The sequence below is a fragment of the Bos mutus genome, chromosome 3, assembly GCF_027580195.1.
Source record: "Bos mutus isolate GX-2022 chromosome 3, NWIPB_WYAK_1.1, whole genome shotgun sequence".
Lineage (NCBI taxonomy): Eukaryota > Metazoa > Chordata > Mammalia > Artiodactyla > Bovidae > Bos > Bos mutus.
The window spans coordinates 11,663,583-11,689,944 of NC_091619.1; the positions used below are offsets into that span (position 1 = coordinate 11,663,583).

General features: G+C 43.7%; 1 protein-coding gene across 2 annotated transcripts in view; it reads right to left on the minus strand.

Annotated features, from left to right (window-relative positions):
* The window catches only part of CD247 (CD247 molecule), an 84,046-nt gene extending 58,018 nt beyond the window's left edge, over positions 1–26,028 (minus strand). Inside the window, exon 1 of one of the 2 annotated variants that reach the window (XM_070366851.1) lies at positions 25,806–26,028. In XM_070366851.1, coding sequence (XP_070222952.1) covers positions 25,806–25,863 — 58 coding nt within the window. In that variant the 5' untranslated portion in view covers positions 25,864–26,028. The remainder of the gene's footprint in view (positions 1–25,805) is intronic. The other variant, XM_070366850.1, reaches the window with a different exon arrangement.
* Between the last annotated feature and the right edge of the window lie 334 nt (positions 26,029–26,362).

Here is a 26,362-nt window from a genome sequence, read left to right on the forward strand (position 1 = left end):
GGGCCTTGGGATCCAGGCCTGTGGCAGCTCTCTGCCACCCTTCCCACCCTTCAGCCTCTCCTCCAGCTCTGGCCAAGGCAGCGGCTCCTGTGCTGCTTTAGCAAGAACTGCCTTCCCATCCACCCATCTGTTCACATTTCTATCCCTCTGTGGCTTAGTGACTGGTTGTTTTTCAAACCCCAGATCAACAATGCTTTGGCATATTTCTACGTGAACTGACACCTTTCCAACCTTTTCTTCTGGAACATGCAGGTCCTTCAAGAGTCAGAGAAGCAGGGACACTGAAGTGAGAACAGGTTGAGAGGGCCTCCAGGGAGCTGAAGATAGGCATACGCTTCAGGGATCGTCAGAAAATCCTAGATACCAGCCCAGAGGGACCTGGTCACTGCCTGACACTCCTTTTGACGTTTCTACTTTATCCATTCAGCTGTTCATTCTTTTTTTTATTAATATTTATAGATATAGAATGGAGAAGGCAATGGCACCCCACTCCAGTACTCTTGCCTGGAAAATCCCATGGATGGAGAAGCCTGGTAGGCTGCAGTCCGTGGGGTCGCTGGGAGTCGGACACGACTGAGCAACTTCACTTTCACTTTTCACTCTCATGCATTGGAGAAGGAAATGGCAACCCACTCCAGTGTTCTTGCCTAGAGAATCCCAGGGACGGGGGAGCCTGGTGGGCTGCCGTCTATGGGGTCGCACGGAGTCGGACACGACTGAAGCGACTTAGCAGCAGCAGCAGCATAGAAAACATTTATCACAGGCTTACCACGTGCCTTGCTCCATCCAGGCCCTTGACACACATTATCTTTAATTCTCAAGTTCTTTAAGGTAGGCAATCTTCATTTTATAAAGGAACAGACAGTTTTAGGACTTTCCTTGTGGTACAGTGGATAAGAATCCACCTGACAATGCAGGGGATGCAGATTCAATCTCCGATCTGGAAAGATTCCACATGCCACAGAGCAACGAAAGCCCATGTGCCACAACTACTGCGCCTGCGTGCTGCAGCTACTGACGCCTGCGCGCCTAGAGCCTGTGCTCCCCGAGAAGCAGCCCGCACACCGCAACAAAGAGTAGCCCTCTCACCACCACTAGAGAAAGCCCATGCGCAGCCACCAAGACCCAGTGCAACCGATAGTTAATTCATTAAAATTTTAAAAAGGAGCAGTTTCAGAGAGGTCTAGTCACTTGCCCAACGTCACATAGCTAGGTAAAGCCAGAGTTTCAATTAAAGTCTGGCTGCCTCATAAATCTATGCTCTCTCCACTTCCTGTTGAAACCGACCTCCCTCAATCCCACCATCTAGATGGAAATAAGAAAACAGAAGAAGGAATTTGCCAACTTGAAGACACAGTGCCAAGTGGCTGCCTTCCATGAGTTATAGCTGCCACTGTTGGGAAGAGCCATCCAAAAGCCAGTCTCACAGGGCAGCCCTGAGGCTGCCTCACTTCAACTGATGTTGGGAAAGTGCTTAGCCGCCTGTACTGGGCAACTTAATGACCAAAATGAAGTCAGACTAGATTGTCCATCAGGCCTAATACATCACTGAGTGACTGACCAACGAAAATGATGGCTTTAATGCACTAGTTCTCAACCAGGGGCAGACCTTTCCCCCTAGGATTTGGGCAATAGGAAATGGCAACCTACTCCAATATTCTTGCCTGGAAAATCCTGTGGACAGTGGAGCCTGAAGGGCTGCTGTCCATAGGGTCGCGCAGAGTCGGATACAACTGAAGCGACTTAGCATGCATGAATGCATTGGAGAAGGAAATGGCAACCCACTCCAGTGTTCTTGCCTGGGGAATCCCAGGGATGGAGGAGCCTGGTGGGCTGCCGTCTGTGGGGTCGCACAGAGTCAGACACGACTGAAGCGATGTAGCAGCAAAGACTTTTTGGATTATCACAACTTGGAGATGTTGTGGATAAGAACCCACCTGCCAATGCACCTAGTGGGGGAGGGCAGGGATGATGCTAAACATCCTACAAAGCACAGGACAGTCTCCCACAGCAAAGAGTTATCCAGCCCCAAATGTTACCGTGTAGAGGCTGAAAAGCCCTGCTCTGAGGACTCAGTCAAAAGCTATTTGATGCAACCCGAGACCAAATATCAAAAAAAGTAGATATTTTGTTTCCTGTACAATTGTCGCTAGAGTTAAATTGTACAAGAGTTAGTAGTAAAAATAAACTCAAAACAGATTAAAGACCTAAATTATGGATGGCCACTTAAACCTTGTAGAGGAAAACATAGGTAGAACACTTCTTAACATATATCACAGCAAGACCCTTTTTGACCCACCCTACAGTAATGAAAATACAAACAAAAATAAACAAAAGTGGGACCTAATTAAACTTAAAAGCTTTTGCACAGCAAAGGAAACCATAAACAAAACAAAAAGACAACCCTTGAAACGGAAGAAAATATTTGCAAATGAAGCAAGTGACAAGGGATTAATCTCCAAAATATACAAACAGCTCATGTAGCTCATTATTTTTTTTAAAAAGTGAAAAAATGAGCAGAAGACCTAAGTAGACACTTCCCCAAAGAAGACATACAGATGGCCAAGAAGCACATGAAAGGAAGCTCAAGATCACTAATTATTAGAGAAATGCAAATTAAAACTACAATGAGATATCACCTCACACTGGTCAGAATGGCCACTATCAAAAAATCTAAAACCAGGACTTCCCTGGTGGCACAGTGGATGAGAATCTGCCTACCAACGCAGGAGACACAGGTTGGATCTCTGGTCTGGGAAGATTTCACATGCTGCAGGGCAACGAAGCCCTGCACCACAACTCCTGAGCCCGCGCACCGAGAGCCCCTGCTCCACAAGAGAAGACACCACAGTGAGAAGCCCGAGCACTGCAACAGAGTAGCCCTCCATTCGCCGCAACCAGAGAAAAGCCCATGCACAGCAACGAGGACCCAGCACAGTCAAAAATAAATAACTTAAAAAAATCTACAAACAGTAAGTGTTGGAGAGAATGTAGAGAAAAGGGAACCCTCCTACACTATGGGGGAATGTAAATTGGTAGAGCCAATTTTCCTTAAAAAACTAAAAATACAATTACCTTATGGTCCAGCAATCTCTCTCTTGGGCATCTACCTGCAGAAAACCATAATTCAAAAGCTCATGCACACCAGTGTTCACTGCAGCACTATTTACAATAGCCAGGACACAGAAACAACCTGAATGTTCATCAACAGAGGAATGGATAAAAAGATGTGGTACATATATACAATGCAGTATTACTCAGCCGTAAAACAGAACAAGATACTGCCACTTGCAGAGACACAGTTGGACCTATAGACTGTCATATACAGTGAACTAAGACAGAAAGAGAAAAATAAATATCGTATATTAGCACGTATATGTGAAAGAATATGGTACATGTTGGAAGAATGGTACAGATGAACCTATTTGCAAAGCAGAAATAGAGACACAGATGTAAAGAACAAACATGTGGACATCAAGAAGGGGGAAGGTGGGTGGGATGAAACAGGAGACTGAGATGGACATATATATGCTGCTGTGTATGAAATAAACAACTGATGAGAATCTGCTGTATAGCATAGGGAATTCAAGGTTCTGTGGTGAACTAAACAGGAAGGAAATCTTAAAAAGAGGGGATATATATACATATAACTGATTCACTTTGCTGTACAGCAGAAATAACACAGTATTGTAAAGCAACTACACTCTAATAAAAATTAATTAAAAAAATAAAATATGGCAAAATGGATCTTTCCAAGGAAAAGAGAATAAAAAGCTAAACATAAAAAAAAAAAAGAGTCCACATCCTGTTAGGCTAGTTAGTTGACATTGTATATTTTTTCCAGTTTGCCTTCTTCAAGAGTGGCCCATAAAATGTAATTAGCTCTTCTTTGGGTTAAAATCAGAAATGGAAAATTTAACCTCTAAGAGGAAACAGAAAATGAAAAGTATTGTAACAATGAAGTTCATGTGCAAATTTTAGTTGAGTGCATTCTTTTTTGTAAGGTTGTACACCTCTTTGCATGCCACCCTTCCAGGCCACAGACACACACATAACCTGTGCACATGTAACGGTGTGGGAGAAAAGCTTGGATTTGGATCCAAAAGAATAAAATTCAATTTCCACCTCTACCAGTGAATAATCTTGAGCAAATCACCTATCCTCTTTAAACTTTAGCTTCTCCGCCAATAAAAGGGGGCTAACCTATACATTTCAAAGTGATATAAATTTTTCATACAGTAATTTACAGTAAAGCACTTGGCAAAACCATGAAGTGTGATCAAACCACTCACAAGATGACAATCACACATACAGCGGGCTTCTCCTCCACGGGGCATGTGGGTTTTCTTTTATTATATTTTCCCATTTTATCACTGCCTACATAAGTTTCTCCTAGGTGATATTCTATTTCTTATGCTGCACTGGAGAAATACTCATTATATTTTGAAGACAAACCGAATTCAATTTATTTTACTCTTGTCCCAAAGGAGATTATTACTTCTCCTTAATAAGATTTATTATTATTAGAAAACAACTCATCCTGTTACAATGAGAAAGCTTAGGATGATCAGGCAGACATTTATGATGTAGCTTCCCATTTTCCCAATGATGAGATCTTGACATCACCCAATACATTCTTGTCTTACAATAACACTTACCACTTTGAGCCAGACTCTAAATGCTCTATAATTCTCACCTGTGCTTGACTTTCCTTAACACGATATTGTATTTTTACTTTCAAAATCAACACAATTTCAAGGATTATAAGAAAGTTGAAAATAGAATGTCATCCTTTCATTATAACCTGAGCTTCTGGTAAGATTAGAGAGGGGGTCTGTACACATGCTTTGTTAATTAACTTTGATGCTCTTGAAGCACTGGTAACAATCCTAACACACATGATTTCTCATAATTGCCTTCCACCCCTTGCCTGTAAAGGCTTGTTATGTAGAACAGAATTATTTTGTGGGTGAATAAGATGTGTGTCACGACGTGCTGTGAGTTCCTAAGAATAGAAACTCCTATGACTAAACTCCCCATGAACACAGCAAATTAGAGAAAATAACAAATGCTTTTATCCCTCAGCCCAGCCAAATCACTTCGTGTTTCCATTTCACTTCAGTGAGAAAGTTATTGACCTTGAAGATGCTCCCCCAGCAAATGTATACCATTTTTGTTTTAAGTTCCACACCTGTGCTCTCTGCTCACTGCAGTCAACCGCCCACTTCAGCTGTGCAGCTGCCTAAGGAGGACACCTCGGGTGTCTCCCTGGTGCCATGGACTGGGATCAGGCAGAGACAGGCAGACACTTACTGATGGGGCCTTCTTTCAAACACAAACCTGGAAAAGTGGGCATATTAAGTGGTGGATGTAAATTTGGACCCAAGTATCTGACTTCTGTTTCCATTGCTGTTAACCAGGTGTGGCAAAGTAGGGCCTACAGCCCACATCTGGGCAGTTACCTGCTTGTAAACAAAGTTTTTTGGAACATTGCCATGCTTACTGGCTTGCATACTGTCTGTGGGTGTTTTTGTGTTACTCCCTGATAGCTCAGTTGCTAAAGAATCTGCCTGCAATGCAGGAGACCCCAGGTTGATTCCTGGGTCAGAAAGATCCACTGGAGAAGGGATAGGCTACCCACTCCAGTGTTCCTGGGCTTCCCTTATGGCTCAGCTGGTAAAGAATTTGCCTGCAATGCGGGAGACCTGGATTTTATCCCTGGGTTGGGAAGATGCCCTGGAGAAGTGAAAGGCTACCCACTCCAGTATTCTGGCCTGGAGAATTCCGTGGACTGTATAGTCACAGAGTTATAAAGAGTCGGACACGACTGAGGGACTTTCAGCAGAGTTGAGTAGTTGTGAAAAAGACCTATGGCCCATAAGCCTAAAATGTTTACTACCTGGTCCTTTGGAGAAAAAGTTTGCTGAGCTCTGTTTAACCACTGGGTTTCATTGAAGACAGTCCAATGGTAAATGCTTTAGGCATGAAAAAAACAACAGTGTCAGGGACCTTGCCTCCAGAATCTTTCCATTGGAAAAATGAAGTGTAACCACATAGAAAGTTCATTCATAATACAAGAGTTGGATGATGACATGAGTCAGCAGTCAATGACAGCCCAGGGCACTGACCTTATGAACCGGTGTATATCAAGGGCTCATGGGCTGGGCACCAAGCCCAATGCTTTTCAGCATTAAAGAGTTTGCTTCTCACAAAACCCCTCTGAGATAGGTATCATCCACATTAAACAGATGAAGAGCCCCAGATCCAGAAAGCCTTTATTTTCTCCTAAGGACACACAGCTGAAAAGTACTGAAGGTAGGCTTTGAACCCAGTCAGTGTGACTCCAGAACCCACGTTCTTCATCATCCATTGAGAAGGACAGATGGTGAAAACCTGAGGAGTTCAGTGAAGGGAGGGGTTATTGCTGGCTGCGTGGGCTGCAAAGTCTTCAAACCAGAGATGGGGTCTGAGCAATGCCAAGAAGGAGGGAGATGAGTTTGAGAAACAATTCTCCTCACGTAAGGGAAGACCACATTTTACATTAGTCAAGACCAGCTACCCCTAGGGAGGGGACTTGGCCAGAGGACGGGTCTTTCCTAGGACTAACTGCTCCCGGACCCATTCTGAGCATCCAGTAAGTGTTTACTAGCAGCTCTCGGTCAATTGCAGCCAGCCCTGTCACCACGCATCAGTGGGTGAGCAAATGGTGCTGGCAAGAGGTGTGTGCGCGGGTGTCTGGTGGTTGTCCCTGTGCCCCTGGGAGAGTGCCTGAGACAGGTCTGTCTCAGAGCCATGGATAGAAGTGTGGTCAGCGGCACCCAAGTCACCCAAAGAGAGATTCAGGTCTGCTCTCAGCATCCCACACCACAGCCCCTCCTCTGATGCACCTCTTCCTGCAGCTGTATTCACGGTGGAGCCCAGCACAGCGAGGAGCCCAGCAATGGCAGGCATGCAACCTAGGCTGCACCACTTGCTAATGACAAGTCCTGAGACGAACCTCTTAAGTCACTTACAGCTTTGGTGTTCTCATCCATAAAATGGAGAACTGCTGCCAACTTCAGGGGGTTGTCATAAGATTGAAGGGCTGTGAGATGGGACCCTGCGGGGAAACACCAGGTGTGCGGAGGCACTCGACAAACGTCATTAGAGGTGGAGTTAGAGGTGAATGGCAAGCTGGCAACGAGGGAAGGAATCTGAAATAAATGAAGACGGTCCTACTTCAGAAGCTAGGACCTTCCTTTCTGTCAAATGAGCTGAGCAGGAGGGATTCCTTCCTGAGGATTTGAACCTCACAGAGTGGCGTTCTCTAGCAGAGGAGGGGGCCGTCTTCCAGCAGCAGAATAAAAGTAGTGCTCTTTCTATTCTCGTCAGTTATCCTAGTCAACACACTCTCCTCCCACACCCACATCCCAGAGCTCTCTTGAGGTGCTGGTTGCTAACAAGAAGAGAAAGAAATCCTAAAAATTATACTATTTGCCACGAATATCTCTTTAATACATCTTCCTGTCCCTTTCCTGCCTCCTAATTCTCTGTCTCTCTCTTGTCTCTCTTGATCTCTGTCTGTCTCTGTCACACACACACACACACACACAACCTTCTTGTAATACTGCTGCTGCTGCGTCACTTCAGTCGTGTCCAACTCTGTGCGACCCCATAGATGGCAGCTCACCAGGCTCCGCCATCCCTGGGGTTCTCCAGGCAAGAACACTGGAGTGGGTTGCCATTTCCTTCTCCAGTGCATGAAAGTGAAAAGTGAAAGTGAAGTCACTCAGTCGTGTCCAACTCTTAGCGACCCCATGGACTGCAGCCTACCAGGCTCCCCCCGTCATGGGATTTTCCAGGCAAGAGTACAGGAGTGGGGTGCCATCGCCTTCTCCACTTGTAATACTAGAGAAAGTCAAGTCACTCTTGGTCCTGGTCTAAGCATCTGTATTTGGAAACAAGAGTGTCTCACTAGAATCAGAATCTATTCATAATTAAAACACACTCACACAGCCATTCCCTGTAATCAGGGCCCTAATCCTGTTTCTAAAATGCTCATGGACTGTTGAAAGCTCTAGAGAGAAATGGCCAATTCCTGGTGACTCTTTGCAAGAACTTGTTTAAAGCATTTCTTAACTCAAAACTGAACTGGAACCACCCTGCCTCACAGCTGGGGCCCCAGCACTGCAAACACTTTGTTCTTTCACCAGCCAAGGAAGGAGACCACACAGAAGGCAGGAGGGGGCAGCCGCAACTGCCACCCTGGCCCTTCCTCCTGTCAGAGTCCCTTTGCCATCCAGACCACTGTTATGTGGAATCTGGATGGAGATTGGAAAAAGAGGGCCTGGAGCAGGGTCTGGAACTGTCTAAAATCCAGAACAAGCCCTGCCGCTTGAATTACCATTCAGATTCATTTCGAGATTGCAGAATGTGCTGGCGATGTTTTTCTAAAGGGCAACCCCGGTGCTCCCGAGATGGGAAGCACCCTCCCCTCTGACATGTTTATTCCATCCTCCGGAGGAAGGGAGGGGACAGAGCTGGCTCGGCAACCCTGCAGTCTGCTTCCATGCCGGTTACTTCAGTGGGAGCTTGACAGTCAGCCAGGCTGGAAATAAACACTTACGCCTTGGGCTGGAAGTGTCTTTCCCTTAGCGATGCCTGATGGCAAAGACCCCTGTGCCTTTGACATGCCTCTTTTCTTTCCTCACTGAACCACATCATGGTGAATAACAACCAATGTTCAAAACAAATAAACTGGGCCATCATAGAAACCGCCCTTCTAGATAGTCTTAGGAAAGGTTGAGAAACATATTCTAGTGTTTAGGTAAGAAACTAAAATGCTGACTCAAACCATAATTTCAGCAAAGAACATGGTACTTGGAAAGTTTCACAATCTCTCTGTATCCCCTCTGAGGTACCAATTTTAAAAAGGGTATCTTAGTTCAGGTTCTTCCAGAAGCAGACTCTGAGATGAAGTTTGGAGTACCAGTACTTTATTTGGGAGATATTCCCAGGAAGCACTGGTGGGTGTTATGGATTGAATCATACCCTGTTAAAGATTGTTGAAGTCCTAACCTCTCCCCACTCAGTACCTATGAATGTGACCTTATTTGGAAATAATGTATTGGCAGATGCTCAAGTTAAGATCAGGTCAATGGAGTGGGCTCTAACCCAATAGGTCTGTGTCCTTACAAAAAGGGAAAGTTTAAATACAGAGACAGACTTCCACATAGGGTGAATGCCACATGGAGTTGGGGGCAGAATTCAGGGTGTTGTATCTACAAGCCAAGGAATGCCAAAAATTGCCAGCAAACCACCAGAAGCTAGGAGAGAGCATAAAACAGATTCTCTCAGAGAAGGAAACAACACTCCACTAATTCCTTGATTTTGGACTTCTAACCTCCAGAACTGTGAGAAAACCATTAACTGGTTTTCAAGCTATGGTACTTCATTACAGCAGCCCTAGGAAACAGATATAGTACATATGTGGGGGAGTCTGGCAGGAGCAGAAAGTGAAGTGAAGTGAAGTCGCTCCGTCGTGTCCGACTCTTTGTGACCCCATGGACTGTAGCCTACCAGGTTCCTCTGTCCATGGGATTTTCCAGGCAAGAGTACTGGAGTGGGTTGCCATTTCAGCTAGTCACCACTCTTAACAACAGGGCTTCATGATACTGGCAAGTTTGTGGAAATAGGTGGTGCAGGGTTAGCATATGTGACGGCAAGGCTATTTGGGTCTGAATTCAGTCCCTGGCCCAGAGCTGCCGCTGCAGGGCCTTGGACCTTCTGCACCACCAGCGCCTCCTGCACCGCCTCCTGCACGGCCAGGTGCACAAAACGCCAGAGCGAGGCTGAGGGGTGCAGCTGGAGGCAGCTGGAAGGCAGGCCAGGCACTGAGGGGGAGGCCAGTGTGGTATGAGCATGCATCATCCGCTACAGAGGACATGCTAAACCTTCCCCAGGCTGTTGGGAGTTTCCGTTGCAGAGTTTAGCACCTAGGTTATTTAAGAAGGGTAAAATATTACTGACCTCTCTTTTCACTGGAACAATCCTCCCAATCGGTGTCCCTAAATTATGTCCCCCTAATCATTCGCCTGTCCTGATTGCCATGGGGATATGAGTAGGAAATGAGAGCTGCTCAAAAGGAATGGAGCATCTAAGTCCTTACCTGGGCATTTACATTCATACTCCTGTCCTGCCTTGGATACATTCCTCCCATTCTTGGGGTGTCTTCCTCTCCCCTCTTTGCATGAGTCCTACCCATTCAAATCCTGCGACCCCAATGTGTATCCCTTTGCTCCTCCAGCGTAGCTTTCTGAAAGCCCTTACATTTGAACTACTTGATCCTGTTCTCCATTCAACTTTTTTCGAACGATTCTGCAGACCATTTAATAGCAGTTCTCTGAAAAAATAAATGCCAAATTGGGTCAAATCAATTCATACACTATTAGATATTGTTTCTCTCTTCCTCTGGGGATGTGTAAGGCACATTTGCAGAGAGAAGGTTCTGACAAGTCCTGCAGTGAAATGACAACAAAAAAAACCTTCCTTAAGTTTGCTCAAACTAGTGTTTCCAGTACGTCTATCCCTTCTTGCTGTGGCACAGCATTCCTATCTTGCAGAATACAGTTTGGGAAACAATGCCTTTGTTATAGACGTCAGTGAACAAGACCTTCAGGAGTCAGCTCCTTTGGATGAGGAGAGCTGGTTCATGTGAGCAGCTGGCCCCATGGAGGGAAGTCAGTGCTGGGCCTTGAGTGGCAGTGAGCTACACACCGCAGTCCCAAGGGCCATGATGTGAGGTCCCCAGGCTCTTCATCCCAGAACCATTCTGAGGGTGGGGAATGAGTTTCCAGGGACGGGCAGGGGGCTACTAAGAGCCCTTCCTGAGGTAAGACATTCTGTTCCTAACACCAGATCTGCCCTTTCCCAACTTTTTGTGGCAAGCAAACTTCAAGTCTTACCGCAAAGTTCATAACAAATGTAAGCTGTTATCTCCCAGGGGCAATATAGTTCATAGTGGGGGCCAGGCTGCCTGGGGTCAAAGCCCAGCTCTAACTCATGCCAGCCATGTGCCACTGGGCCTCAGCCCCCTGCCTGCATCATGGGGACACCAGCAAAAGTGCCAGAGGACTATCTGACCTAATGCATGTAAACAACGCGGAAAACAAACTCCTCTCAACAAGTGTTGACTGTTACCGCAGCTCATATCACTTCACCAGACCAGTCAGAGACCTCTGTCGTGTCTCGAAACTGTGAGTTCTCTGAGCATAGCAACTGGGACTTATCACGGTGCAGTAGCTGACGTGTAATAGTGCTTCCTCAGAAAATATATTCAGGATGCTTTAAAGGATGGCTATGCTCTGTATTTTATTTCTACCTCTGATATTATTTCCAACAATGAAATGTTTTGTTATAACATACCCTCTTCACTAATAGGAAGATAACTCGATTTTCTCTCATTGTAGTCTTTTCTCTCCAGCTAGAGAGGACCTGTCATGACTAGATGGCTGCCAGGGCCTTTGATCAGTGGGTCACTGTCCTTGTGGTCTCCATGGCCCCGGGCAGTCACAACAGAGATGTTTAAGATGCCATTAATTTATCTGTCTGTCTTAGTCATCAATGGGGTGCCAAGCAGGGAGGTTCTATACCCAGGTAGAACCACATCACAGAAAGCTCTTAAAAGGAAATTCTTCCAAGTCCAAAGGGTCAATCTTGCTAATCCTAGGAAGGTCATCCATTGGTAAACAACTGATGAGAAAATCTGGACACATCTCTCCTTTAAGAAAGTTGAATGTGTCTGTCTACGCTATGAAAGGGCTTCCCCAGTGGCTCAGCAGTATAGAATCTGCCGGCAATGCAGGAGATGCAGGTTGGATCCCTGGGTCAGGAAGATCCCCTGGATGAGGGCATGGCCACCCACTACATTACTCTTGCCTGGAGAATCCCAAGGACAAAGGAGCCTGGCAGTCTACAGTCCACTGGGTCGCAGAGAGTCAGACATAACTGAAGCTACTTAGCATGCACACATGTATGCTACGAAAATCCACTAAGTGAAAACTCACACTCATGAAAACAGTTGAATTAGAACATGAATTCTTCCATTAATAATAATTTGATAGCATTCGCCCAAGTAAGTGTTGTTATAATATTCTCTTCCACCAAAGTTTCAAAGAGCCTCATCTAGCAGGGGGAAGGTCCTTTTGTATGTGGCTAATATTTTTTTTGTTTTAAAAAGCAGGTTTTTTGAGTTGTCATTTACATATATTAGGCATTTTCTGAACCTAGATATAGTAATAATATAAGGAATTTGGATCACTTGTTTGTTCATTAAACTTTTATTTTATATAGACAAAAAGTACTCTCCCTCCACTCAAGCTTCTACACATCAAGTTCCCACTGTTCTTAAGATTTTTGTCCATTAATGCCGCAGGCCCTGACCTACAGGGCAACAGGCTGCAGGAGGGCCTTGCTTTACAGCACCTGCTCTCCTGTAGCCCCTGCTGCTGCTACTGCTGCTAAGTCACTTCAGTCGTGTCCGACTCTGTGTGACCCAAAGACGGCAGACCACCAGGCTCCCCTGTCCCCTGGGATTCTCCAGGCAAGAACATTGGAGTGGGTTGCCATTTCCTTCTCCAATACAGGAAAGTGAAAAGTGAAAGTGAAGTCGCTAAGTCGTATCTGACTCTTAGGGACCCCATGGACTGCAGCCCACCAGGCTTGTCCGTCCATGGGATTTTCCAGGCAAGAGTACTGGAGTGGGGTGCCATTGCGTAGCCCCTAAGAGAAGATCAAATCAGCACTCCTCCCAGAATCCTGTCAGGAGCAAGACAGAGGATAGGCAGAAAGAAAGCTAAACGCACACAAGTAAATAGAGCCAGAGTGCTTTTTGTCTCTTAGACCACCATTTCTTCTCTGGTAAGATCCAGAAGTAGAACCCAAAGGTATCTATCTCTTTCAGTTCAAATATTCTGTGATTCTGTCATATCAAGGAAGCCCCACTTAGGTCACAGAAAATCTTTCCAGAGAGGCTCCATTCTTATCACTGAAAGTAAAATTCACTGACAGCATTCCCCATATCCACACCAGCTAATCATGATGTTACCAAAGCCACTTTTGATTACAAAGTAGTTACACTATACGAAAGGTTCATTCCTGATGATTTTCCAAAATTCTAGTTAATTTCTCACAGGAATAAATGCAAAATTAGAGCCACATTATTGTAAATAGTGCACATAAATCGAGACAAAAATTAATAATTTTTTGTATTGTATTATTTTTCATTTGCATAATTCAAAATCCCATTAAATGTGAGTTTTTATATTCCCTTGGAAAGGATTTTTTAAAAACCTTCAGAGAAAAGGAATGAAGGTGATGGAAGAGAAAGGTAAAGTCCCATGATCATATCTGATGGAGAAAGACTGTGGGTTTGAAGGAATTCTATGGGGAAAGCATCCAGGAAAATAGAGAGGACTCCCTAGAGAGGACTCATTACAGGGACAGCACCTAGGCCCATTGAGAGGACTCCCTAGAGAGGACCAAGCAGCACAGTACCGTCTTCCTTGGGTAATCATTCTGCACCGAGTCTGAGATGATTAGTCAATTTGGAGGTTAGATGCCTTTTTTCTTTTTAATTGAAGTTACTCCAGGCTTGCATGCTGCTATGAAATATTCAACCCGAAATTTAAAAATCCCTAAACAGCCAAATCTTCTCTTTATCCTTTGGCACAGAGGAGCCATTTTGTGCTCTTAAAAATGGCTGACAGGAATTTTCTGAGGAAGCTATGGTCAGAAACCAAACCAGAAATTAGATTGGCTTCAAATATGAGGCTTTGAGTTTAGAGCCATAGCTAGAAACTGATGTGTTTTTTTCCTAATGAAAAAAATCAAGGAATTGTCATGAAGATCAAAAACTGCTCTCCAAACCTTCCCTTTCACATCCTCCCCCCAGGCGACTTTGGATTGCAAGAGCTCGTGATTATAACTTTATTCACAAGCCGTTTTTGGTATCCAAGTAGCTCCCTCTCCAAGATGAAATTACAAAGCTTTGAAAATTAGAGGTACCCTTCTGCTCACCCTAAAGAACTATTCCTGATGAGATGCTCTGTTGAAATGGAAGGAATTTGCTTTACAGCAGCCTCCCTTGTGGAATTCTGGATAGGAACGTTTAACAATACGGCATTTGCAATGGGCAGGTGAGAGCTGACCAAGTTTTTAAAGGGGATTTCACAGGCCAGGTCAGCAGGGAGATGGATGGGTGAGCTGTGGTAGATACAATTATTTGACTTTCTGAGCTGTTCTTTTGAAGCCTCTACATTTAATAGAAAGAAATAGAAAAATCCTCTTTGCCAACCTTTTGTAGCTCAATCTTTATTGTTCCCACTGAAATCCAAAGAAAACAGGCAAGATTCATTTTGTCCATAAAGCATTTGTGTATTTTATATAGGTCTGGGTTTTGAAGTGTTGATAGAGAAGTAGAAGAAAAGACAAAGTTTCCTCTCTAATCTGAAGAAATCAAAGGGAAAATTTCTGAAGCTCTCAAGCCTAACTTAGAAGTCCTGGGTGGTATCTCCTGATATATGCCTCTTTTGCTATTAAACTCAGCATGGAAATTAGCACAGGCTCACAAAATGACGGAAATCAGACTAGACCATAAAGAAGCAAGCCTGTAGGGAAATTAAGACTTTTTCGTAAAACCAGAGAACATGACCTATAGAACTAGGGAAGCTTTCTCTTAAAGAAAGAAAGCTTCTCTTTCTTTTCAGCATCCATCTCTCGAAGACTGGTCTGGTTAATGGGCTGGTTGGGCCAACCATGTAGAGGATTGTTTGTTTGCCTTGGGGTATATGAGAAGTGCTTGGTAAATACTCACTCAATGATAAGTCAATTGGTTTAGCAAACAATTTGTTTTAAGTGAAAATTTTTGTTTTCATTTTAAGTTAAAAATTTCTTAATTTTTTATTCCTGGTATCAATACCACAATTTACAGGACAATATACCTGATATACTGAAAGGAAAAAGACAAAGCTTCAAGTGATAAAAGACCTCAGGAATGTATATCTAACTGATACTGCATTGCATTAATCAATAGCTACACTTTTTGCAAACTGTGGCTATGACAGTCCCGAACAAGAAGGTTCTCTGTTTAAGCTGCAATACCTTTTCTGACTATGGTCATCGTTCCTTCTGTAGCACATTTTTACAGCCCCTTCAGTGCATTTTGGAGGACTGCCTCAAAGTAATCTGCAGATTTCCTGATGACTCCTCGCTCTCTCCTGCTAAGAACTTTAGCCCTTTTCTGCTGAGTTGTTGGAACCTTCTGATACCATATCCACCCCTCCACTACCAGATCTATGACCATCAACATAGGGACTTGAGCTTCTTCCACCAAAACCATCCCACTTCATAGGCCCATAATTTGATTGCTGTTATTCACTATAATTTCCAAATCATTATAGTATCCCCCACTACCATAGTTACTACTGCGAAAATGTCCTCTTTCACTGTAACCATTATATCCTCTGCTACCATCAGCATTTCTGTTACCGTGGTTTCCATATTCTGGCCCCCCACCACAATAGCCTTCTCTAATGCAAGAACCAGGACCATCGTGATAGTTGCCACCATCACCTCCAAATTTACTATATCCCCTATCATCCACCTCCTGCTGCCACCAACTCTATGACTCTATGACCTCTATGACACCTCTTCCATCAAAGTTTCCTCCATAGCCTATAACATTGCCACAAAACTAGTCTTTCAAATTATATTCTTCTGTGTCTCTAATGCCACCAACAGATATTTTCTTCACTGTTAAATGAAAGCTTCCCTGGTGGCTCAGATGGTAAAGAATCTGCCTGCAACGAGGGAGACCTGGGTTCTATCACTAGGTCGGGAAGATACCCTAGAGAAGAGAACGGCAACCCATTCCAGTATCCTTGCCTAGAGAATTTCATGGACAGAGGAGCCTGGCGGGCTACAGTCCATGGGGTCGCAAAGAGTAGGACATGACTGAGTGACTAACACTCTCCTTCACTTTCTTTAGGAAGAGCTCTCTTTGACTTTACTACACACCCATCAGCCTTTTGTGGTCCAACATACGTTGCCCCATCCACCTCCTGTGACTACAAAAATAAGTCACAAACCTAAAGACCCTGGGACATTTTGTTTGGAGGTTTCTCATGACCACACAGTCTATGCGTGTGCCCCATTTCTTAAACTGTTCTATTAAACTGTCACCTGCAGTTTCAACCCTCAGAGCACCAAAAAACAGTTTTCTCAAACTGCTCTGGTTCCTTTGGATCAAAGCGGTAGCACAAAGACACATAAAATTCTGAGTATTTTAGCAAGAATGGCAGATTTTGCTTTAAAGCAGCAAATTTAAAATTAAAAAATCATGTTTTCAGCTGAGTGCTTCAAAGAAAACACAGGGCAGAGAATTAAATTCTTGTCACCTTAGAAAGGTCTGTAAGGCCTAAAAACGTGCCAGCAGAAGTTTCAGCAAAAATGAGGCCATTTGTAGCATTTTCTGCTGGGCACCTCCTCCCTCTCCCTTCCCACCCCGTGTTCTCTTTCCCAGCTGTGGATTGAGGAGGCCACTGAAGGGCATTGTGCTACCCAGATGGTTTGAATAACCAGATATTGAAAATAACTATCACACATAAAAACAACTACAGCAAAAAACTATCAGTCTGGCAATACCAACTCTCGACAGCCAAAATAGGTTACTAAGAGCCACTTTATCGAATTGCTTAGCAATCTGTTTTGAGGGCAGAAAGAAAGAAAAGCATCAAATGTATTTTGACTATTTTAGTCAAAACTCATAGGATGACCACTGTGGGAAGAACTGGTGAGAACTGGGGAACTGGTGGCGTTTTCTGCTCACTGGTAAGTGTTCCTGAAACTCTGTGTGCTGGGCCTCCACTCTGAGAAGGGCTCACTGTAGGGAACATTTGTGTTGGATTTTTAACTATGAGTTATGAGAACAACAATTTTCCACCTTCCTTTATCCCCTTAATGCTGCTAATAATGTCAACAGTGAGTCCAGGAGGTCCTCACATATCTGGACTTGATTATAAGAGGAAGACAGGGTTTCCACAGCAGGGGGCAAGGCAGGGTCAGCATTCTAGGCAGAAGGAACCGAGAGGAAGGTGGAAAGAAAGAGAGCAGGCTTGGGAAAAGGGAGAGTTAGGAGGGGAGTACTTAGGGCAGTTGAGTGACCTGAGAAGTCTCTGTATCAACATGGACAGACTTAGAGATTGTCCTACTGAGTGAAGTAAGTCAGACAGAGGAGATACATTGTACGACATCTCTTATATATGGAATCTAAAAAAAAATTATATAAATAAATTTATTTACAAGGCAGAAACAGATTCACAGACTTAGAGAACAAACTTATGGTTGCAGGGGCAGGAGAAGGAGGATGTGGGGAGGGGATAGTTTGGGAGTTTGGGATGGACATGTGCACACTGCTGTGTTTAAGATGGATAATCAACAAAGACCTACTGTACAATACAAGAAACTCTGCTCAATGTTTTGCGGCAGCCTGGATGGGAGGGCAGACTGGGGGAGAATAGATACGTGTATATGTATGGCTGAGTCCCTTCACTGTTCACCTGAAACTGTCACAACATTGATAATCAACTTACTCCAAATAAAAAGTTTGAAAGAGAGAGAAAGAAAAGGGTCTCTATGAAGGAGTTGCTCACACCTCTCCATAATCCTAGAGATTCTAGTTTGGACAGAAGTTGTCTTCACTCCCTTCTGCAAAGAATGCCTGGAATGGGTTCAGCGACGTCTCAGCTCTGCCATTCTCCTGCCTAGATTGCCAGCTCTAAGCTCAAGCAATGTTTGCCCTTCTTTCTACAGAGCTGTCCTGCTGCCACCAGCTTCCTCTTAAATGCACAGAAAACCACTCACTGGTGCACATGGAGAGACATGCCAGCAGATGCAAGACACGTTCATTTGCATGCAGACTAGCACACACACATACCACGGACACGCCAGAACATATGCACAAACACACAGCCTCACACACACCTTCACACGTACACTGGGGCACAGACACTTTTACCCCCAGCAGAGCACACAGGCAAACACACACCAGCACACGCGTGTGCTGCACCCACACTGAGCCGGCCCCATGCTGGAGTCTCCCGGTTCACTTGCCTTCTCCTGGCTTCTCTGGCCAGTCTGCCTCCCAGGGCCACAGATGGCAATCTCCACCTCCACCCCTCCAGTCTATCTTTTCTACTCTTCTCCTATAATAGCTACTCACTCCAAGTCTCCCAGCCCATAAGAAGAAAAAGCAGTTCTAACTCAGGGCTGACGTTCACATTACAGTTTAGAATCAGAACAACATCGCATGATGCAGAACTGGTGAAATGTAGGAACACACAGCTGACTTTCTAGTACCTACAGCAATACAGAAAAGTGGGGATTTGTTTAATCTTACATGGTGATATTGGTTTTAAGCCATTCTCCCCAACTCTGGGGTTTGCTGAAAGCCACGCACCTAGAGCCAGCAGCCCTACAGACACCTGGAGAATCTCCGGGGGACTTCTCTTTTCCCAGTCCTCTTGCCGGGCATCTTGGGGAGCAGCCCCACTAAGATTCACTGATATTCAGAATCTGGCAATTTAAAGCTTCTGCTCTGAACATCAGATTTCTTTTCTGTTTGCTTTGCCCCAGCCAATAGCAAAAGGCTTTGCACTCTCAGAGCTCAGCCCAGGCAGATGTAAGTGGGCTCAAGGCTAAAATCTGACATAAATAATTAATAATTGATTGTAGACATTTGTTATTTAAAGACAATTCTCCCACTCCTTTAGGATTTATACAAGAAACCAAATCTCGACGCAAGGTCTGTGTGTAATATTAATAGTACACTATTCTTTTAGAAAAACTCACCCCACAAAATCTTACACACTCAATGAAGATACATTGTTACCAAACAGATCGATTAAAGGCTATTATTTAGGATCAAATCTTCTCAAATACAATTTAATTTATATTTTGATCTCCACCTATGCATAATGTGGTAGGGGCAAGGAGGTGTCCCTACACACACAGAAGCTGGTTGAATTGCAAACTGAGGTTGGTCCCTCTCAAGAAATGCTCCCAAATATGTGTTTTTATTAAGAGAAAAACAGGAAAGATGGATTTTACCATTTGGGGTGAACATGAGTTCAGAATTATAGTAATATGCCAGAGGAAAACACAATCCTATATTAACAACCAAATATTTTATACTAAGGAAAAAATATATAATGAGGATACTCAGTATCAAAACAGTTATTTCTTACTTCAGAAATTGAAAGGAAAATCACAATGCATGCTAACTAAGGGGAATACCTTCAAAAGTCTGCTTCAGAATTCAGTCATCGCATGTATAATATTGCAAGTTGACAAAAAGCCTGGTGGAGAGGCTGCATAGAACATTCGAGAGCACACACCTTGAACAAGGGGTCAGAAAAATTGTGTTTGGGGCCTGGTTCTACTCAGGCAAGTCACCAAACCTCTGATCCTCATTTCTCTTTCTATAAAAAGAGAATCTTACTACTTTTTCGGCCGACTTGCCATAGGAGAGTTATGAGTGAAGGTACTGGAAAGCGTTTTGTAAATATAAAGGGGTAACTGCACTAATAGAACGTTGGTCTGGACCAGCAAGGGTCCTGCCTGTCTTTGTTCAAATGCTTTCTATTTATTTTTTTCCCCTTGAGCCTGAAAATTAGTTGCTGAGTATCACAAATCATAACCGGCAAGCAAAGCAGACGGTGGAAGCTCCTAACATTTCCACCACTGCAATTTGACTGCTTCAGACAGCAGTTTGCTTTCTCTTCAAGTCAATTCTCACCAACAAAGTCCTTGTGCGGCCATAAATCTACGGTCGATGCACAAGCGTAAGGGACAAGCCAGAAAATGCTGGACTCTGTCCTTGGATTTTTCACAGTGGGAGCTTCCACTTAGAGAGTTAAAAATATGTGATAAGGTAGAAGTCTGGATTTTTTTTTTAAGTGTTTGTTTTATTTGTTTATTGGAGCTTCAGGGAAGAGTAAGATTTAGGTTCCTAATTCTATGAGCCAATACCAGTGAGACGGTAGGCAACTCAAACGTTCTTAAAAGTCTGGTAATTTTACAAGACCATGCAATTCATTTTGTAGCTGAAAGGGGTGTTCAGCTCTCTTCTCATCTTACAGATGCAAAAACTAAAGAGATTTCTGCCCAAGTTTACACTGCAATTTAGTGACAGAGGAAGAAAAAGAAAGCATGTTAGTACCAAGTTTTCTACTTTCTTCTACCAGAAACATTATATCCTTTCTGTTTTGTAGGTTGGGAAACTGAGGCACATATCATAATGATTACTGCTTTTGCAGCACTTCTGTGTACAGGCACTTCTAAGTAGTATTTCCAGCCCACACTGCTCTCTATGAGGCAAGACATCGCTACCGCCATCTCGTAGAAGAACGGGGCTCTGAAGGTAAGCAACAGGCCACAGTGAAAGGATGGTGAGGGATCAGGATTTCCATCCAGATCTTTTTGGTTCAATGGCCTCCTCTGTCCCTCCACCCTATTGCCTGCTCCAGAAAAGATAAGAAACACTTGCAGATGGTCAGTTAGGGAAACAATTCTCTTTCCTTGATGGAAAAACTGTTTAGACTTCAATAGAAGTCTAAAGTATCCTAGGAAATGTTTTTTTACTTTAACCTATTATTTTAATTATCAACCCTAGAGAAATTAGCCCAAGGAAGTAAGTCAGAAAAAAAAAATTTTAAGCTATATATGTTAAGATTTTCTTGCAGGATTAGCTATAATAACAAAAATTAGAAATAGCCCAAATATCCAACAATAAGTAAGAAAATACGATGCATAAATTATGGAATTAACATAACAATTAAAAATAATTATGAAAGCTAAGCATAAAAAAGATACTCAGAATAAAATATTAAGGAAAAAAGCACATGAAATTGTTTTTGTAATAAAACTGTAATAAGCGCCAATACTTTGGCCACCTGATGCGAAGAGCCGACTTCAGGGTCAGAAGAGACCCTGATGCTGGAAAAGACTGACAGCAGGAGGAGAAGGGGACGACAGAGGATGAGATGGTTGGATGGCATCACCAACTCAATGGACATGAGTTTGAGCAAGTTCCAGGAGATGGTGAAGGACAGGGAAGCTTGGTGTGCTGCAGTCCATGGGGTTGCAGAAAGTCGGACACGACTAAGCAACTGAACAGCAAATAATAGCTATATAAAGATATGTAGACACTTGGGAAAATTTTGGAATGGAATTCTTTTCAAATTTATAACTTCCTCTGATTTTATGATATTTTTTGTAAAATATTTCAAATGAAGACAGAAAAAAATGATAGCTAGTTGAGATATTTACATAGTAACTGAGACCATATTGGACTATAATGATTAGATATCCTGCTTTTTTTTTCTTTCTATATTTTGAAATAGACAATTGAATAATTTGATTTATGCTTTAATCCACAAATTTTTATTTTTCTCCTTCTTGCCTTTCATTAATTTATTAGTCCATTAGTTAATCTCCAACAGTGGTAGCCTTCTTTATTTTCTGCTTTTCCTTAATGTTAAAGCCAAACCAGAAAAATGAATATTTTTCCTTGTCTACTTTTCAAGATATAGTATTAGTTGAATCATATGAAATTATCATTTTTGTAGGTCTCAAATAAATGAATATCAAAAATTTCTTACGGTCCAATCATAAAATTTTAACAGTGGTAGGATTTTATCTTAGACCGTCCTTATAAATAATTTTAATCAGTCTATTTACTCAAACTGCCTTGTTCTCTCCACCTGTTTAATTTTTAAAGTACTTTGTTTTACGCTAAGTTCTCTAGAAGAAAAGTCTAAATAATGCCCCTCCATAAACCATTACAGTGAATTTAATCACACAGAAAGGTCTAGACTTCATTCGTTCACCGACCCTTTTAATTCACCCAACAAATATTTACTGTGTGTGAGCTCTGCTTCAAACACTGTGCTAAGTGCTCGGGTATCTCTGAGCAAGATTAAAGCATCTTTTCCCTCAGAAAACAGACTGTGTTTTAGACTGGAAGGAGTAGTTGTGTATGAGTAGTGACTAAATAGATCATTTTGTTTCAATTAACAGATCAAATGACTAGTTTGATTATTTTTAACCAAATGGACTTTATGTTTTCTCAAATTGGTTAAATCTACAGTCACTTTAGTACTGATAAGAACTAACCTTGGCCCAAACAGAGAAGAAATTTATTTCGAACAATTGCTGCTATTTATTTAATCAGTTAGCTATGAGTGAAAGTCACTCAGTCGTGTCCAATTCTTTGCGATATACAGTCCATGGAATTCTCCAGGCCAGAATACTGGAGTGGGTAGCCTTTCCCTTCTCCAGGGGATCTTCCCAACCCAGGGATCAAACTCAGGTCTCCCATATTGCAGGAGGATTCTTTACCAGCTGAGCCACCAGGGAAGCCCCCATAGGTAAATAAGGCTCAGGAGAAAAAGGATTAGAGTATGTTTGGACAACTCTAAAGCAAGACAGTTCCCTAGTGGTGCCTGAATTCTTTGAAATAAAACAGAAAATACCATATTCAGGGATTCTTGAAAATAAAAGTGCATATCCAATTAAAAAAATTTTTTTAAGACAAAGGCAAAAATAAAATGATTTTTTAAAAAAATTCAGCAGTGGTTATTCACCTAAGCAACAACTTCGCAGCTGTTTTTCTGGGGAATGTTTTGCAGCAGCAGATGTGTAAATAGGCTAGCAAATCTGAGAAAGGCCGTGGTATAAAATGAAGCAGATCATGTGGATAAGTAGAGCCAGATGACCAGAAATCAAAATAAACCACTGGTGAACGTGCCATCCATGAAAAACTTCCTGGCGTCCTGGCGTCACTCAAAAGCTTCCCTCAAGCACGGCCCCAAGCAGTTTAAGCAAAGGTCTGATTGCAAAGAGTGTTCAGTTAAATCCGTTAAATACCCTGGTCACTGCGCAGCCACGCCAACCATTTGGCTAAAATTCTGGTTGGCCACCCTGACCAGTGATGACCAGGCAAACTGTGTTCTAATTTGCTCCCCCTAACTACTTATATCTATTCGTCATATTTTCACGTTGAGGGAATATCCCCTAGAAAATAAGTATCTCGGAAAAATAAAAATGGTTGCTGTAACGCTCATCCTATGACCCAGCAAAGGTTTGACACTTGTTCACAATTGGGCCTCCCATTGGCAGGGATCACCACTGTGTTCCCGAGCTGTTACGGGCATGCTCAGAAACCAAAAGGAGGGTGAACTGGATCTCAACAGATGGAGAAAATGTCCAGTGCTGCTCTACAACACAATCAAAAGCAGGTTAAGAATCTTAACCGTGGGTTTCCATTTCCTGTCACTGGGTAATGAAAACAAGAAAACAGTCCAGGGTGTAATAGTAATAAAAATTAATACAACTTTTACGTATGGACGGTTTAGTATGTATCAGACATGCAACATTTACTTCTCATTTTCACAGCTCTGCAATGAAGGCTATTCTTACTTTAAAGGTGAGAAAACTAAGGCCCAGAGAGGTTAAGTGACTTGCCTAAGGTTGCACAGCTGAGAAATTGGCAGCACTGTAATTGGCCTGACCCTTCCCACATCACCTTTTCCTGAGCCTGTGTGTCAAAGCTGCATTTCCTTGCAAAGGAAGGACCAAGGCCACATTGACCACTGTGAGGTAGTGGCCACCTTGGTGTTAAAGGCACTGACGAGTCGAGGGCTCTGCAGACAAAACTCTGCCCATACCATTAGGCACTCCATCTTAATCTCTTTCAGCTTCAAGTGACTATCTTAGCAAACTCACCCAAGAAGACTTCCTCAGGTAGACAGACTGGGGCATTATTTGCTGTGATCTTAATGATCTGGGCAATTGCAAGAAAACAAATGGAAAAGTCTTAAGTAAAAAGAAGAAATCTTAAACGGGTCTGGGGAGTAAGTAACTTAATTGAGCGAGAAAAGAAGGAAGACCGCAACTCAAATTTCATCAGCAGCCTTTCCTCCAAAGGAAATCATAAAGTGTGTCTTCTCAGCCTACACGGGTGCCTTTTGTGGCCCTTGGTGTTAAATGACCCTCTAAGCCTCCCTTGCCCTCCCTCAATGAGGCTAGGAGCGTCATCTAAAAATAGCTGAAATTTCAATCTCCAAACTGGCAAAGCAAGTGGCTTTGAAAGATGAATCTAAAGCTTTTCTTCCTGTACACTGCTTGTGGAAATGGGTATGGCCCCCATCTTGTCTTCTGGGTGGGGTTTTGTTTACCACGCCTGGCAGTCACTACCACTCAAGCAGCTTTTCTTTTCTAATTCTATTGTCCCTGCCTTAGCCCCAAGGCTCAAAACAAATAGACCCCTGAAAAAACTTCAGATGGTGAAATTATCTCCTGCGTACAGTCCCCCACTTGAAGCCCAGGGTCTGAATCTATTGCTGTCATCTGTTCCCTCTGAAGTCATTGAATTCATAGGCTCTTATGGCGTCACAGGTCCCCCCCCTGCCCTGCACACAAGGATGGGCTGCTCTGGGCTCGCCCTGGTGTCCTTACCCCACAGTACCACGTGACTCATACCCAGCAAGCCCTTTTCTGAGAAGAGAGCTGTGATGTTACAGAAAACCCCACGATTACTTAGTCCTCGAAACCCCCAAGGCCCTAGGCCGGGGCTGTGCCGTATTCTCCGGTAGGAGCAAAAGCGCCCGTGGCCTCTCCGGCTCTCCCGCCATTGTTGCCAAACGCCCTCCCACGCTGAGGTGAGCTGTACAGTGGAGAAAAGGCGTTGGTTTTTGACCACTCTCCCACTTTTTTAGATTCAAATACAGCCTGTCCCATTTCTTGTAAAAATGCCAAGATGCCAAACCCCAGACAGAATCCATTTTGTCTTCTTTTCAATTCTTCTTCTTATTATCTGAGCTGGAAAACACAGTGGGAATGAAAGGATTGTAGAAAAGCTAGTCTCTGGGGACTGAAATGAAGTGAGGAGTAAGTTCTCTCGTTGGTTGGTTGTTCCTCGTGGTGGTGACCTAACAAGTCACATCCTCTCATCTGTCCCCTACATGCTGTCAGCATCTCTGGCTTTTTGGCCTGAGACAGACAGCTGCCTAAAGCAAGGGGCAGTGGGTGAGTCACGGAGCCCGGGGTGGGTGTGTCAGCAAGCAGCCCTTGGCTGTGGGGCGCAGGGGCAGCCATGTCAGAGCTGAGCCTAGATGTGGGCCTTGAAGAAGGCCGCGTCCCTCCTTCGTTAACCCAGTCAGTGCCTGGCTCATGGAGATGCTTCACGTAAGCCACAGCCATGACCCCAGCCATGACCCTCTCTGCCCAACAGCACATGAAACATTCTTTGTTGGCGAAGCAGGAAGGCAGCTGAGTGACGGAGCCAGCAAGGTAGTAAAAGAAGAATACACAAAGACTCGGAAAATGCTTCAGCACAAAACGTGGCCCGGGTGATATTTTCTGGTCCCTCCCAGCTTCTGTTAAGTTCTCCCTCTCCTCTTGTCCACACAAGCCCTGCCTCAGTTCCTCCTCATCCTTCCCCCTCTCTCCTTTAATCACTGGAAAAATCCATACTTCACACAGGTCTGTTTTCAAGCAGCTGACTCTAAGCTAATTTCCAACTTGGCCATATTGAAGCAGATGTCTCTATAGAAACAGACCCTTCCCTGTTCAGCTGCCCATTGCTTTGGGGAGGGCAAGATTTAAAGGAGACATTGGCTCTTCTCCACACCTCTGCTCTCTCCCTCCATCCCACACATATGTACAAAGAGTTTCTAAACGTTCATTTCCATCGAAACATCCAGGCTTACCTGTAATTGGGAACTGTGCCTGCAAGATGGCCACAATAACAAGTGCAGTCCACTTCATCTTGTCCTTCCCCAGGATGGTGCCCGGAGGCAGAGGCTGAGGCAGCTGTGACTGGATGAAGAAGAGGAAAGGAGTCTCTGCTGGCTTTGTTCTGCTGCTGCCTCCTCAGGAAGTGGAGGACGATGGGCCTTTGAGAAGGCACCTGCCAACCGGGCCAAGAAACTCACACTCCCCCTTTCGGTTCACAGGCAGGAAGCTCTGGAGGTTTGAGGGTTTGGGGTGTGTGTATGTGTCTGTCTGAATTTTTGCTTTTTTTTTTTTTTTTGTCGTCTCCTTTAACCATTGTTTTATTTTCCTTCTTTCTAATTTTTGTCTGAGTGATAGTTGCTCAGTCATGCCTGACTCTTCGCAACCCCATGGACTGTAGCCTGCCAGGCTCCTCTGTCCATGGAATTCTCCAGGCAAGATTAATGGGGTGGGTTGCCATTTCCTTCTTTTTGTCTAATTTTTATCTAATTCCTATCTTGATTGGTGTAGTCAGCCCCTAAGCAAATACATG